Below are 14,922 nucleotides of genomic sequence, written 5' to 3'. Positions count from 1 at the left end.
TTCAAGTTTTCTTAGGGTTTTTTTGTTTTTGTTTTTATTAGCATATAATGTATTGTTTGTATTTTCTTAGTTTTAATCACACCCTCATCATTCCTAGTTTTGTCCTGCCTTTCCAGATTTCTTGATTGGTTTTCAGGTGTTTTTGAAACTCTTCAGTCACACGTTCATCTTTTTTTTTTTTAAGATTTTATTTCTGTATTTGTCAGAGAGAGAGTGTAGCAGGCAGAGGCAGAAGCAGGCTTCCCGCTGAGTAAGGACCCCCCCCCCCCCCCCAGGCAAGGGATCATGACCTAAGCTGAAGGCAGATGCTTAACCAACTGAGCCATCCAGGCATCCCACACACATTCATGTTCTAGACTAGTTGCTCCCAGTAACTAAATTCTTTCCATTATCCCTGTGAACATTCTGTGACTGCTTACTCTGTGGAGGCACTAGGCAGTGCCAGTGGTTTAGGCACAGGTCTTTACTAAGTTTTCATTTTTAGCATTTCATTCTTAGAGGTAACCTGCATTTTACAGAGAACTTCACTGTTCCTCCTACCCTCGTGTGCACTGGCTGCGTCCTGCTCATCTTGCTAATCTCTGCAGCAGCATTTTGCTTGCTTATCTCCACAGCACTCTGCTCTGCCAGTCATCACACCCCACCCCCACCAAAGTTGCTTCTAGATTTTATGCTACTTGAAGGTAGGGTTCTTACTTTCTTCTTTGCATCCTCAGCACTTAACATAGAGCCTGGCATGTAGTATGTCTTCAGATGCTAGGGATGCCTTTCCAGTATGTGACATCCCACTGTCCTATGTCCATAATATGTTGAACTGATTGAATTCAGAGGGACCCCTACTTCCTGCACACATTAAAGTTATAAATTTTTCTGTGTATGTACTTTTTTGCCAGTCTCACATAGGAAACTAGGATACAGTCAGATACAAACAACAAGATTTAGGACATTACAAAGTTATTGCCCACTTTAAAGCTTCTAGGACCTTGATTTTGAATATTAAGTCTTTGCTGTTTCTCCCCACTGCTCCCATTCTTGAGTCACTCTTCAGCCTTTATTGTCCTTAATTCTGTTTACCAATTTAAAATACCATAATGTTTTTTCAGGGGTTGGAGAGTATTAGAACTTGTTACCTAAAATTTCTGTGTCTTTTTTTTAGCCGCATGCATTTAGTTGCAAAATCTTACTCCCTCTGCTTCTGAAATCCTCTCCTGTACATCTTTCTAATGTTGGCCCCACCTTCTTCCCTGGACTAGATCAGGAAGCTTTTCACCCACTAATCTCTCTTATTAACAAACCACATCTAGATAACCTTCCAAGTTTGATCCCCACCCTCCATCCCCCAACAAAAGCATTCCCTGTTCTTTAATGGCTCCCCTAAAATAACTCTGAACTAATCCAGTGGCGATCTTCTAATGACAGAGAATGAGGACTGTTTAATTTCATGACTATAGTCATAAGTTACTCTAAGCATAAATTCTCCAATGAAGTCCCATCTTAAATTCATGCAAATGTTTATGTTAAAAATATCTTCACAATAACAGGTAAAACAATGAAAACAAAGAAATAAGAGTAAAACTGACTTTCTAGAAGCTGTGACATTTTTAAACTGATAGTTTCCTCTATTCTGGCCACGTGCTGTGGAGCCTCAGGAACACGCATACCCTAGTTGGAAAGCCTTGTTCTAAGTGATAAAGTCTAGACTACTTGACCTGATATCTTAGGTTGTCTGTGGTCTGTCAGGAACCTCCTTTTCCAGATTTCTTGTCTGCATGGCTATGCTTGTCCAGTATTCCAGCCTCATAGACTGTACCGAGCTTTTCAGCTTTTTCAGTGCTCAGGAATTGTTTATATAATAATAGGCATTTTGTTGGGGGAGAATATCTGTGAAACTTCTGAGCCTTTTCTTTAAGCTGCTGGAGCCAGTTTTGATAATTTATGTGTTTGCAGAAAATATGTTCTTCTAGAGGTACACATTTATTGGTATAATTAGTTATTTTCTAGTTAGCCTAATATTTTAGGTAGCAGTCATTTGAGGGGAGAAGCTGTTTTGATTTCCTTTCTCTTGCCCAGCGGCATTGCCAGTGACACAGCTGTTTCTTGGATGGTTGAGAGTAATGGTGTGGTTGCAGCGAAGCAGCAATACAGACCTGCTGGCCTTTGGGGACTCCTGGGATAAATCGCTTGGCCAACTGAAACTGTTATAAAAGCCAGTTTCAGGTCCCTCACCATTATACCCACTCTAGCTGATTTATACTTTACCGTCTAAATTGGCATGGGGGCAGGCCTTTGGGATTAAATTAATTTATATCAAGTTAGAAAGCATCAGCTGCCAAAGTCAGAGGTGCCTTCTGGAGGCTGGTGTGCTTATTTCTTCATGTATTCTAAGCTCACACTCCAGGCGTTCTCTCTTGGAAAGCAGCTGGGATGGTCCTTCAGGAAGGCCTGCTTTGTATCTCTTTTGTGCTAGCGAGGTTCTGGGTCCTATACAGAAGACCCGATCTTTTACTGAGACACTACATTGCAGTTAGTCCTTGTGCAAATCAGGAAGATTTGTAACCTTCCAAAATTAAATGCAGCATATATGATTCTTTTATCCTGAGGCCTTTTCCCCCCTCCTTAACATAAACTCAAAGGAATTATTATGCCTGAATGGCAGTAGTACAAATGTGTGATCTTGATCCTTACTTGGAAGTTGAAGAAAATAAAGTTTGTCTCTCTATACCACCTTCTTTAGCAAAAGATTAAAGAAAATTTCTGGAGATTAGAAGTATGTCAAACAATAAAAAGCTACCGCCAGTGCTATTTAAGAAAAGGTGTTGTTACACAACAAAGGAATTAGTAATATTCTTTCTGTGTCAGTTGACTGTCTCCAGTCTGGAAATTATCTTTGTTTATGAGGCAGGTGGGACTTTGTAAAGTAAAGAATTGTAAATAAATGTTTTCCCATGACATATGCTAATGGCCCCATGTCTCCCTCATGGCCAGTCAGAGTTTGGAACTGTTCCCCTTGCTAGGTCCTGAGTTCTTTTCCGAACAGCCACTGCCTGTTGTTGAGAGTGGAGAAGGTGGAAGGATATTAAACAGACTTGTCCCTAATGAGCTGCAAAGAGGACAAATCCTGTTACTCCCTCCAGCTACTCTCTGAAGCTACAGAGGAGCTGTAGGACTGGGTCTCCCTTCTCTATGCTGATTTGCCGAGTGTTCTCCTCCCCCACCCCCACCCCACCCATCTCTTCCTCTTCTGTCCCAGAGCATCTTGGCAAAGTTCAGATTTCTATGCTCACAGCTCAGTGCCCACAGTGAAAAGAAAATACAAAAGGGAAGGAGAGAAAGTGCAGGGGTGGGGTGGGGAGGGGGGATTTTAGAAGGGTATTCCTTATTGCCTTACTTCTAAGACTTACTTTAAGCTCTGGGTTTGAAGGCCTAAGTAGTAAAGCTTTGAATAACTTGCGTTTCCAAATAGTTCCTTGGAGAACTGTTAGCTTTTATTGGCTTATGAATATGGTAGGCCATGTATTAAAAGGATTTTAATTTCTATTGTTCAGAAACCTCTGAATTTTGAAAAGGCCACTTTGTATCTCTTCAGTCTTTGCTTTTTTCCACATACTTTCCACATACTTTCATTGTAAGGAAGATGAAACAATTGTAATTAGAATGTTGTAGAATATTGACCGTGCACCAGGCTCCACTGGCTTTTATAAGTATTGCCTCATGTAATCATTAAAAAATCCTTGGTGGTAGATACTTTTCATGGGACAATTTTTACCTAAACTGTGGTAAGAAACCTAAAATTCATCATCTTAGCCATTTTTAACCAGAGCTCCAGAACTTTTTCTTCCTGCAAATGTGAAACTATACCCATTAAAGTGAAAATTCTTTAATTGATAAGCCAGTTCTTCTCTTCAGCAAGATTAAAACTGCTTTCCTCTTATCTTTCCTCTTTGCTATCTTTCCACAACATTCTTAATCTTTATTTCACCATGGGGTGAAAACTGAGGGCTGTATTCATGTGCCTTCGTTTGTAGCTGGTACCCACTAGCAGTAACTAAAAGGATGAGGGCTGGAGAGCTTTGCTCTCCAGGGGGCTTATCACCTATTCTTCATCCTAATCTTTACTGATTCCAAATTTTTAAGTTCTGCTGAGCTAGAGGGGAAAAGTTAACTGATAATTTTGTCAATTTACAAGTTACCATAGCCCTACCTATTTTTTGGTGGGTTATCTAGATAGCCGCTGATTTATAAAGCATAATGTCATAGAAATACATTTGAAAAGCAGTTTTATATTTTAAGGCCCACTTTTTTACTGATGTACAAATTTGCTATATGCCAGGGGTACAATGGTAGGCAAGCGTAAGGTGTTGAATTTTATTTGGAAATAATAGTGTTCCTTTCAATACTTGTGTCATTTGAGGAGTAATTCAAGCCTGCTCAGTTCTCTTTGAAAGAGCTGATTCAATATCCCTGATATTGTACCTTTCTATGTAACCACTTCCCCAGTTGCTAACTCATTAGATCATGACTGTGCGAGGAAAAGCAACTTAGGTTCACTGGGGAGAAGTTTTATACCAGTCCTCTTTAGCCTGGCCATCACAGTTGAGTATTGAACAAGAGCATTTAATATATATATTTTTTCAAATTAAGATAATTCCCTGGTTTCTGCTGATAATGGTAAGAAAACTATGGTTGAATCACCAATGAAGCCAGGTTACTGAGGCAGGCAGAAAATACAGTGAAACAGTTTTGTCTTTTCTTCTTTTTCTTTTCTAAATTTCAGTCACAGATTTTATTAATAATTGGTTTTGGTTCATGACACATTCTTATCATTGGTCTCTGAATGTTTCCCTTTATTCATTTAAAAGTGGTACCACCTCTGAAAATAGCATCCATCAGAATTAGAACATCATTATTGATATCGCTCTCCCATCCAGTCTTCTGCCTCCCAACACCTATGGGAAATTTTAAAATGCAGTTAGGGAATAAAAACTTACCTTAGACTTACTGAAGAAAATATGTATTTGTTATACAAGTTAATAATTCAACTATTGGGCATGTATTTTAAGGCAAACAGTTCTTATATTTACTAGTTGTAGGTTGACTTCCGAATTTGGATTTCTGCTAACTGCCAACTGGTTAGCAAGATGTTAGTAATTTCAAAATTGAAAACTCATAATCTAATGTAAGTAGAATGTGGGTTGAAGGACATCTTATCTTTGATAAGATCAGTCTTAACTTTTGTAGGTCTGTTTTTATTTGGTCCTTGAACATCTTGCTTTACTCTAATTTATAATTCTACTTCATGACTCTCTGGGAGCAGTAATGAAAGGATATCGGCAGTTGATATTGTTTGGAGAACACTTTAACTAGAAATTTCATGTTATGTCCTCACATTCTAAATAGATTTATTGCCAGAAATGACATTTTTCTCTAAGAACCAAATAACCCACTCTTCCCACCAGTGAAGACTAATCCTGTATTTAGAGAGGTTTGTTTAGTGGCTTACCTGGATATCTGAACTACATTTAATTCTTCAGAGTTTTTGTTTCAGAGCTTTAGGAAGGAACTGTAAATTCCATAGATACTGATAACCACACTTTATCTGCATGATTTGATTATGATGATTCATTAATGCTAGGATGTTTAGGTAAACAAGGGGCTTTAGCTATTCTTGAGATAAATCATTTGAGTGTGTTTGGGGTTATAGTATAAGGATTTAATTCCATCCTTATGTCAGAAATTCGTTTTTGATGTTTCTTCTATGTTTTAGAGCATTTTAGGTATGGCTTTATTTCATTTGGTAGTTACATTTCTTTCATTCATTAAACCAGCATTTATTCATCTTCCACATGTTTACAAATCCTCCTTTTCTCTATTCCCACAGCTGCTGTTTTATTTACCTCAGACTCTGACCTTTTATCTTCCAGGACTGTATAAGCATATGAATCATGGGGCTCTTGTTAAAATGCAGATTCTGGTGTCTGTAAATCTGTCTTGGTTCCTGAGGTGCAAGCTTCTAGATGATGCTGACACTGCCTCCCTGGTCCTCACCAATGCTTCCCCTCCGAGTCGTTCTGCATTCCGCTCTCAGAACTGTTTTTCTGAGATGGAGATCTGATCATTCCACGGTCTTTCTTGTGAAGATCCTTAAGGAACAGGCCTGTCCAGTCTTTGATTCTCTAACCACCCTCTCTGTTTTGGGGAGAGGCCTTCGTACTCTACACATGCCATGAACTTTCACATGCTGTGCCTGCCTGTGCATCTGCCAGCTAAATATTGCTATATTTTATTGTTGCCTCTTCAGAAGATAAGATCTTAGGTTTAAACTGGAGAACTAGAACCTTACTGTAGTGAAAGTTACCCTGATAGAAAGGGAGACATTTGTTTCAAGCATTTCCACCTAAGCCACAAGGGAATGTCTGTGGGTGGGAATCAGGAGATGCAAAAGAAAGGGTATTCATGGTAGAGCTTTAACTGTTCCTGTGTGAGTGACATTTTTTTTCTTTTACTTTTTTTTGGCAGGTGGGGAGAGTCTCAGTGTAAAAATTAATGCAGATTTTACACTTTGCTCTGTAATACGACTGTTTTATAAAATTAATCTTTTAAATTAATTACTGCGGAATAAAAGTGATCCACATGTGTCATGGGGCTTCTAGGAATCCTGGCATACCTCCACAGAGATATGTGGTAAACTTCTCTTTGTCCTTGGTAAAGCCTTCCCAGTTCTTATCTCTTCACTTTGTGTAGTTTAATTTGGCACTTCTGTCCTTTAAAAACACTAGGAAGCATCTGGCTCTAGTACCTTTAATCAAGAGTCACATGGTGCTCTTTAATTTACACTTATGAGGAGGATGGAATCCCAGCAGGAGTGTGTAACAGAATGTGGACATACACAGTGTTGAAGGAGTTGCTGGAGGAACGAGCAAAATAGAAGTCAGGAAGATTTTATTTTATTTTTTGAAGATTTTATTATTTATTTGTCAGAGAGAGGGCAGAAGCAGGGAGATGCTGAGCAGGGAACCCAATGTGAGACTCTATCCCAGAACCCTGGGATCATGACCTGAGCCAAAGGCAGATGCTTAACCTGGCTAAGCCACCCAGGGTGGGGTGGGAGCGGGGGCTGGGGGGCAGGTAGGGGGGTATCAGCTTCCTAGCCATCAGCTAGGAAGATGTTATAGATGAAAGTTTTTCATGTAAAGGACCTACAATATGGCTTGGCAGAAGGAAGGAGGGAAGGAGTTTCTTTATGTTTAGGGAGAATGTTACATTGGAGGGCTTGGTTGGGAGTGATGAAGGTGGGTTTTTATAGCTGTTAAAGCCATCAGTCTTTCTAGCCTAGAATACATGGGCCAGTAGGAAGCAGCTTACTCTGTGGGAAGGGCCGTGGACAAGGTGGTCTGAGTTTCACTTGGTCCTGGCATTATTTGGCTGAGTACAACAGAAGTCAGTTAACCTTCCTGGGCCTAGTTTATTTATCCTTAAATTGAGAGCGCTGAAATACTGCGATCTGTAATATACCTTCCAGTTCCACCATTCATTAAGTGTGGCTCCTCCATTAAACAAGATGGTCTGGGACTTTGTGCTAAGGGTTCTTCTTCTGTTATAATTGGAGTTTAATTTGGAGTCTTTCACTGACCAAGCTTAAAATATGAACCATTCAAATCTTCTCTTACTTTGCATCACATTTATTTCTGTCCCATCTGGAATTCATGTTTCCCGATTGCTGCTGTTTCTCTCCTCTGGTGAGTCCTTCTTCAGAATCCTTCTCCCCAGCTCTTGCTTGCGTTTAACCCCACTTCACACCCTCTACCACCAGAAGTCCTCTTATATATACCGCAGCTAGGTTGGTGCCACTGTGCCTCTCCTCAGTAAAATAATTATAGTGAATCTCCATTGTCTTCCAGAGTCAAACTCATTATATCAGTATTCATATCAGCTATCGATCTTAGCTCACATTACTCCCCTCATAGTATACATAGAAGAGTTAAACTGAAGCTCCTATCCTCTCTGTGCACTTGCTCCCATTGTTCCCTGTACCTTGTTATGCCCTGGTTCTCTGCCCATTGCCGCAATTTTCCCATCTCGGGTGCCACAGTCTTCACGCAGTCTCTTAGGCTTTCCACAGCCAGGAGGAGTCCTTTTCTCAATCCCTGTTGCCCCATAGCACCTTTTCTGTACCTAACAGTGCTAATTAGTTGGTTTGGCTATCTTTTTTTGTACTCTTATCTCTCCAAACTAAACTAAGCTCCTCAGCCCTTAGGAACTACTATATTATCTTAGGTAGGGTGGGTACCCAGTAAATATTGGATGAATGAATGAATTCTGGCTAATTATAGTTCAGGTTCTTGTTATCTCTGGTTGGTAGAGTTTCTTGTCTTTCTGGGTAATTACTAACTAAAATGTAGAAAAGAAGTCTGCCAAAAGGAATTAATAAACTAACAGAAGAATAAGAACCATTGCTAAGATGTGTTCTAATTCTCAAGTTTGTAGTTAAGGAAGGCAGAATGTTTGCAAGCCTCAGTCTACCCTTTGGATTTTGAGCTTCATTCTCCTGGGCTTTTAAGGCAGTATGAACCTTTTCAGGTGAACTACCTGAGGGTAATTTGTATTTTGCTCATTTGTGTCAGTTAGTATGCTTAGCAGTATTTTGTCCTATGAAGGTTTTATTATTCTTTAAGATTGATTGATTTTAAGATTTCATTTATTTATTTGACAGAGACACAGTGAAGAGGGAACACAAGCAAGGAGGAGTGGGAGAGGGAGAAGCAGGCTTCCTGCTGAGTAGGGAGCCCAGTGCAGGGCTCTCAGCCAAAGGCAAGACGCTTAACGACTGAGCCACCCAGGCACCCCTAAGATTTATTTATTTTAGAGAGAAAGCGTGCAAGGTTGGGCAGGCAGGGTGTGGGGAGCGGACAGAGAGAAATACAAGCAGATTGCCTGCTGAACACAAAGCCCACTGCCACACCGCCATCTCAGGACCTTGAGATCCCTATCAGAGTCCAAACCAAGAGTCTTACACCTCACCGATCATGCCGCCAAGCCGTCTCTATTTTTGAACAGGTTTTAGAGTGAGTGCTTACCAACTCTGGAGTTTTAAAAAATAAAATAACACATGGAACCATAAAATAACTACAGGGGCACCTGTAAGCCACTGGGTGGCTCAGTGGGTCAAAGCCTCTGCCTTCGGCTCAGGTATGGTCCCAGGGTCCTGGAATCAAGCCCCACAGCAGGCTCTCTGTTCCTCCTCTCTCTCTCTCTGCCTGCCTCTCTGCCTACTTATGATCTCTGTCTGTCAAATAAATAAATAAAAGCTTTAAAATAAAATAACTTACAAAATTATTTTACAGAATTAGTTTTTTACTATCATTAGAAAAACTTTAATATTTTTATAGTAGCAGCAGGCTCCTCTGTTAAGGATGTACTGCCGTGTCATTGGTGTTTAGGTCAGAAATTGTTTCTTATGCACACCTCATGCTTTTAGAACCATTAATATGAGCTTTCGGAGTTTGGTTTTTCTGTGATTATAGATCCAGTTATGAGCCACTCAAACAATAAGCAGAGCAGACCCTTGGAAAATGGCTTACATGCAGAAGATAGCATCCTGGTTGAAACAGTGTGGGCAGATTTTGTATCTCAAGAGTTGATGACTTGGAAAAGATTCCATCATCTTAGAAAATACTGGTTTAGAATGGGAGATTGTAAAAAGAAACAGGATCTCCTAAATTTTCCCACTGTCGCTTTTTGTCCCAGTAGCTCCTTCTCAACTTGGTTTTTTTTAGAATACTGTGCTAAATACGAGCTAAATCTTTGGCATTGTCTGCTTGAATCTCAAGGAAAGCAAATACATCTCACCTAGGATTAAACCATTACAATTACCTCACTTCTCTCTAGATGATGTAAGATTAATCTCAGTTCTAGCAATCTCCTATCATTAGGAGCATCCTCAAAATAAGAATTGCTAGCTATTGCTCACTACTAGTGCTTTTTTCAATAAATAGAGTGGTTCTTTAAAGCAGTTGCGGGGGGTTTACCTATTAAAACTGTAGAAGAATGAAGAATACTTTCTAATCAATCTTGTTATTTGCTACTTTATTCTCTTGCCATTAAAGTAGAAGGCCTTATAACATATTTATATAAGTTAAGCTCTTTGATAATTATGTAGCTAGCAGTGACTTATAAAAAGAGATACATGTGTGTTTCTTCTGGTGTGCAGAAAAATGGAATAGAACAATGGGGAAAACAAGAGTTTTTCTTAGAAAAACAAGAAGTTGAACCAGTTGCTCTTCTAGCAGTAACTGGGATTAGAAAGGCAGAGTTTATCCATTGCAAGCAGTTTGGCTACACTGACCACGTGGTGGCTTGGAGAGTGATGTTGATGGTGTGGGTGATAGGAAGCTGGGAAAGGTGGATTTTTAAGAAATCTGTGTTTGATCTCAGTCTCTCTGTCCTCTTCCTGCTCTGTAGGAGTTAGAAGCAGCTCTTCACAGAGATGATGTAGAGTTTATCAGTGACCTGATTGCCTGCCTGCTTCAGGGCTGCTATCAACGAAGGGATATCACGTGAGTAATCCTGATTTTACTACGCTTTTCATGTAGCAAGAACTAATTAACCAGGTGCACTGAGTTTTCCTGTCTCCTGTAACAAACCATCACTGATCATTTGCCAATGGTATTTACATATGGATTCCCCAGCTCTGTGTTTGGCTTATTCTGGAGTTCAGTTTTAATTTTATTATAATCCCTGAGTCTTATTTCACGCTGACAAATTTATATCCCTTACTCCTGGAGCCACCAGTTAACATTATCCAGTGTAGAATTTCTTCTCAGTATATACCTTTCTTGCTGCTTTTTACAGAAATTACAGCCTCTTGCAGTATTGGTAAAATGTTGCCTAACAAATTATAGCTAGACTTTACTGCATTTCTACCACTTGAGTATCTTCTGTTGTTCACATAACCAGTAGCATAATTTTTAATATGCAGTAGCATAATTTTTAATATGCAGCTTCTAGGCTCACTCACACCATAACTGCCAACTAAACAGCTGTCTGGTACATTCAGCATGTATAGACGTTTGGAGCACAATTTTATTTGTGTAGACAAATAAAGGATCTTCCTGATAGGGCCTCATTCCTTGTTTTGACCCTAACTTGATAATACATTTTCTTTGCTACTACATTTCTATGCAGGATGAAACTATATAGAGCCAGCTCTTAAAAAGCTGAGACAAATGGTTTTCCAGTTTTCAGCCCTGCAGTGCCGAGCAGGGCAGGGGTTTGGGGTGTGAAGGTTTATTTTTCATATAGTTAAAGATGCTATCCCAAATACTTCTGCTCTGTTAAATCTACTCTTAGTATCTGTTAGGGCTGGGAAGCTAGGCCGAATAGAAATGTGCAATAAACTCGCCATTAGAAGATGAGTAAGAGATTGATGAGACCCCATTTTCTTCGGGGTAAAAGTTTGAATCCCTTAGGGGAGAGGTATTGTTCCTGGACTCACTTTGTTAATATAATGACTTTTTATCCGAGGATACCGGGATGGTTATGCTAGACAAAGAATTGACGAAAGGTGGAAAATCCATCTATTGTTTTACTGCTTGAGCATGATAATTAAGTTCTTCCATTCTTTTAGTGGGATATGGTTTTTAAGCACAGTTGGAGTCACACTGTGATACAAACTTATATTTTCATATCTTGCATTATTTTTCTTAAACCATCTTTCCTTTAAATGTAATTGTCAAAGAATCCAATTTGGTAGCTGGACATTTGTGTCTAGCTTTTAACTGTTGTAAACAGGCTATAATGCATTTCCTTAGACATAATGATTTGTATACCTAGTGAATAATCTCCTTAGTTTAAATTTCTGGAATGGTGATCACTTAGAAGAAATGTCCATTTAAGATTTTTAAAATAGATTTACCAGGCTGCCCACCACAGAGGTTGCTTCATTTGAGCACTGAATCTTCACAGCATGAGGGTATCTTCCTGAACTTTCAGACATTGCCCACTATCTGCTGGGTAGCAGGTACTGGTGGAACAGTCAGACACTCTCAAGACCTTCATGGCATTTACAGGAAGGCCCACTAAGAATTATATATCTTATCACTTTAATATGATATTACTTACCACTTACTGTGATAAGTGTTCTAAAGTAAGAATATAGAGTGTCAACAGAGCATATAACCTTAGATGAGAAAATGTGAACTGAGCATTCATATTTGGGCTTCCTTGGGCCAGTGCTTATATTTTATAAAGCACAATAAATAAGTGAGTGAATGAATGAATGAATAAGGGAAACCACCAAAGACTTGCAAGTATAAGGAGTGATAACCTTAGAGCTGAGCCTAGAGTAGAAGGTCCCATGTTGTTCAGAAACATGATCTGTCTGAGTGGCACAGTCTTGGTCCCTCTAGGTTAGATTTTGATTTGTTGCCAACACCTAAAATGAGATTTCACATTTCAAATCCCAATCTATAGCTTTTAGAAAATATCCACTGGTGTGCTACTACCCACGAAGACCACCATTGGCTGAAGGGCATGTAGGGTCTGGTCTCCCTCAGTACTTAGCATTCCTGATTACTCTCCCTTGCAGAGACTGATTGTCACTCATCATCGTTATGTTCACATAGCCTACCTTCCTTGTCTTTTTTTTTAACCTGTCTCCAGCACACATTTCAGTTCAAGGAATTCAGTAAACACAGTAGGACTTAGGAGCCTAATAAGGTTTGTAGGCTGAGGTAAGAATTGGGGGGTATCAACATAAAAGCCAGGAGAGGAGGGGAGTCCTCAGATTGTATATTTAAGTAAGCATCCTGGGCAAGAGGGAAAGTAGGAAGACAAACCAGGGGCTAATAAATTAATCAGGGGAGAAAGGAGAGGTGTAGACAGAGTGAAGGACTATTATGATGGTGCAAGTAACGGGACATGGTGTCTCTAATCTTGACCAATCTGAAGGTATAAAGTTGTTTTAACTTGCAATTTCATTGATCGTTCTTCACATGTTCAATATCTTGGGTTTATTGGGCACATTGGTAATCTTTGTATATGTGACCTTCTTGTTAATATGCTTGGATCATTTTACTGGTATGTTGAAGATCAGGGAAAAGAAATGTCCATTTAAAATTTGTAAGGCTGACTTCCTCCAGGTTCTTCTCTTTCACTCTTACACAGGAGTGCTCCTTTACCTTTGTCAGCACTGAACATTGCCTATAACGTGCCAGCCCCTGGGTGTTGGTAGGATAAAACAGTCTCCTGTCTCTTGTGGATCTACAGTCTTCAATGTGTGTCAGTGGAGATAGAGGGGACAGTCTGTGGTCGAAGATTTAAATAGCTAAAGTTGTATCATTTATGGAATAAATCTTCCCATTCCTGTTTGCATATGATATATCTTTATATATATATTTTATATATATATATATATATATATATATATATATATATATAAAATATATATATATTCTTCTTTCCTACTTTTTTACTTATGCTGGAAACTACTTGGTTCAGATTGTACCTGTCAGTCTCTTTTGGCTCTGATACCGCACTATGTCTCCCTAATACATTCATTAGCTTTGTGACACTGTGCCTGAGGTTTTTCATCTATAAAACATGTTTATTGTTGGTATCTGTACTTGTTGGATTATCATAAGGTTGAAGTAACATTGTGTATACGTAACAGTAGGGATATTGTCTGGAACACAACAACTAATAATATTTGAGTGATTATTTCTTTATACTGTATTTGAAGGTTTTAAGGATAGTCCTGCTCATTAATCCTTCGATTTAAAATTTGTCTTAATCTTCCTTCCTCATTCTTCTAGAAAATAATTATGTTACCACATCACATGGATAAGATACTCCCTTATTTTGATTAGAGTCAAATGAACCTATGGATAAATTTAGGCAGAGTTGACCTCTTCATAATATTGAGATTGTTTTTTTTATTCAAGCTCTTTTTTTTTTTTTTTTTAAGATTTTATTTATTTATTTGTCAGAGAGAGAGAGAGTGAGAGCGAGCACAGGCAGACAGAGTGGAAGGCAGAGGCAGAGGGAGAAGCAGGCTCCCTGCGGAGCAAGGAGCCCGATGTGGGACTCGATCCCAGGACGCTGGGATCATGACCTGAGCCAAAGGCAGCTGCTTAACCAACTGAGCCACCCAGGCGTCCCATGCTCTTTTTATTACTCAATAAAAATGTGTAGTTTGATTAATTTAGGTCAGATACATTCTTGGCTATTTTAATATTTTTCACTGTTAAGAGTTGAATCCCACTCATAAGTACTTTGGAAATATATTCTTCTGTATGGATTGTGTAGATCTTGTATCTACACAGTTTATTGATCTTGATTATTTTTAATTTGATATTCTTTCCTTTTGGTATTTGTATTCTTGTCTGTTTCATGCTGTACTAGTTATCCACAGCTATATAACAATACTCTAAAACTTAACAACTTAAAACAACAAAAATTATTATATTATAATTTCTGTTAAGAATCTGGCATCAGGGGCGCCTGGGTGGCTCAGTGGGTTAAAGCCTCTGCCTTCGGCTCAGGTCATGATCTCAGGGTCTTGGAATCAAGCCCCATGAGCCCCATATCGGGCTCTCTGCTCAGCGGGGAGCCTGCTCCTGCCTCCCCCCCACACTCCACTGCCTGGCTCTCTGCCTACTTGTGATGTCTGTCTGTAAATTTATTTTATTTTATTTTATTTTATTTTTTTAAAGAATCTGGCTTCAGCGGGGTACCTGGGTGGCTCAGTTGGTTAAGTGTGGGCCTTCAGCTCAGGTCATGATCCTGGGGTCCTGGGATCGAGTTCTGCATCAGACTCCTTGCTCAACAGGAAGCCTGCTTCTCCCTCTGCCTGCTGCTGCCCTCTGCTTGCGCACCCCCCCCCCCCCCGACAAATAATAAGTAAAACCTTTAATGAAAAAGAATCTG

At 39.4% G+C, this 14,922-nt stretch overlaps 1 protein-coding gene across 4 annotated transcripts in view; it reads left to right on the top strand.

Annotated features, from left to right (window-relative positions):
• Nucleotides 1–14,922, top strand: part of LOC131838352 (chromatin remodeling regulator CECR2) — a 172,752-nt gene that overhangs the window by 96,664 nt on the left and 61,166 nt on the right. For all 4 annotated transcript variants that reach the window (XM_059184334.1, XM_059184335.1, XM_059184333.1 and 1 more), the window contains exon 2: nucleotides 10,459–10,553. In XM_059184334.1, the coding sequence (XP_059040317.1) occupies nucleotides 10,459–10,553 (95 nt within the window). The remainder of the gene's footprint in view (nucleotides 1–10,458; nucleotides 10,554–14,922) is intronic.

The sequence above is a fragment of the Mustela lutreola genome, chromosome 8 (genome assembly GCF_030435805.1).
Source record: "Mustela lutreola isolate mMusLut2 chromosome 8, mMusLut2.pri, whole genome shotgun sequence".
NCBI classification, from domain to species: Eukaryota; Metazoa; Chordata; class Mammalia; order Carnivora; family Mustelidae; genus Mustela; species Mustela lutreola.
This window is presented reverse-complemented; position numbering and strand designations above follow the sequence as displayed.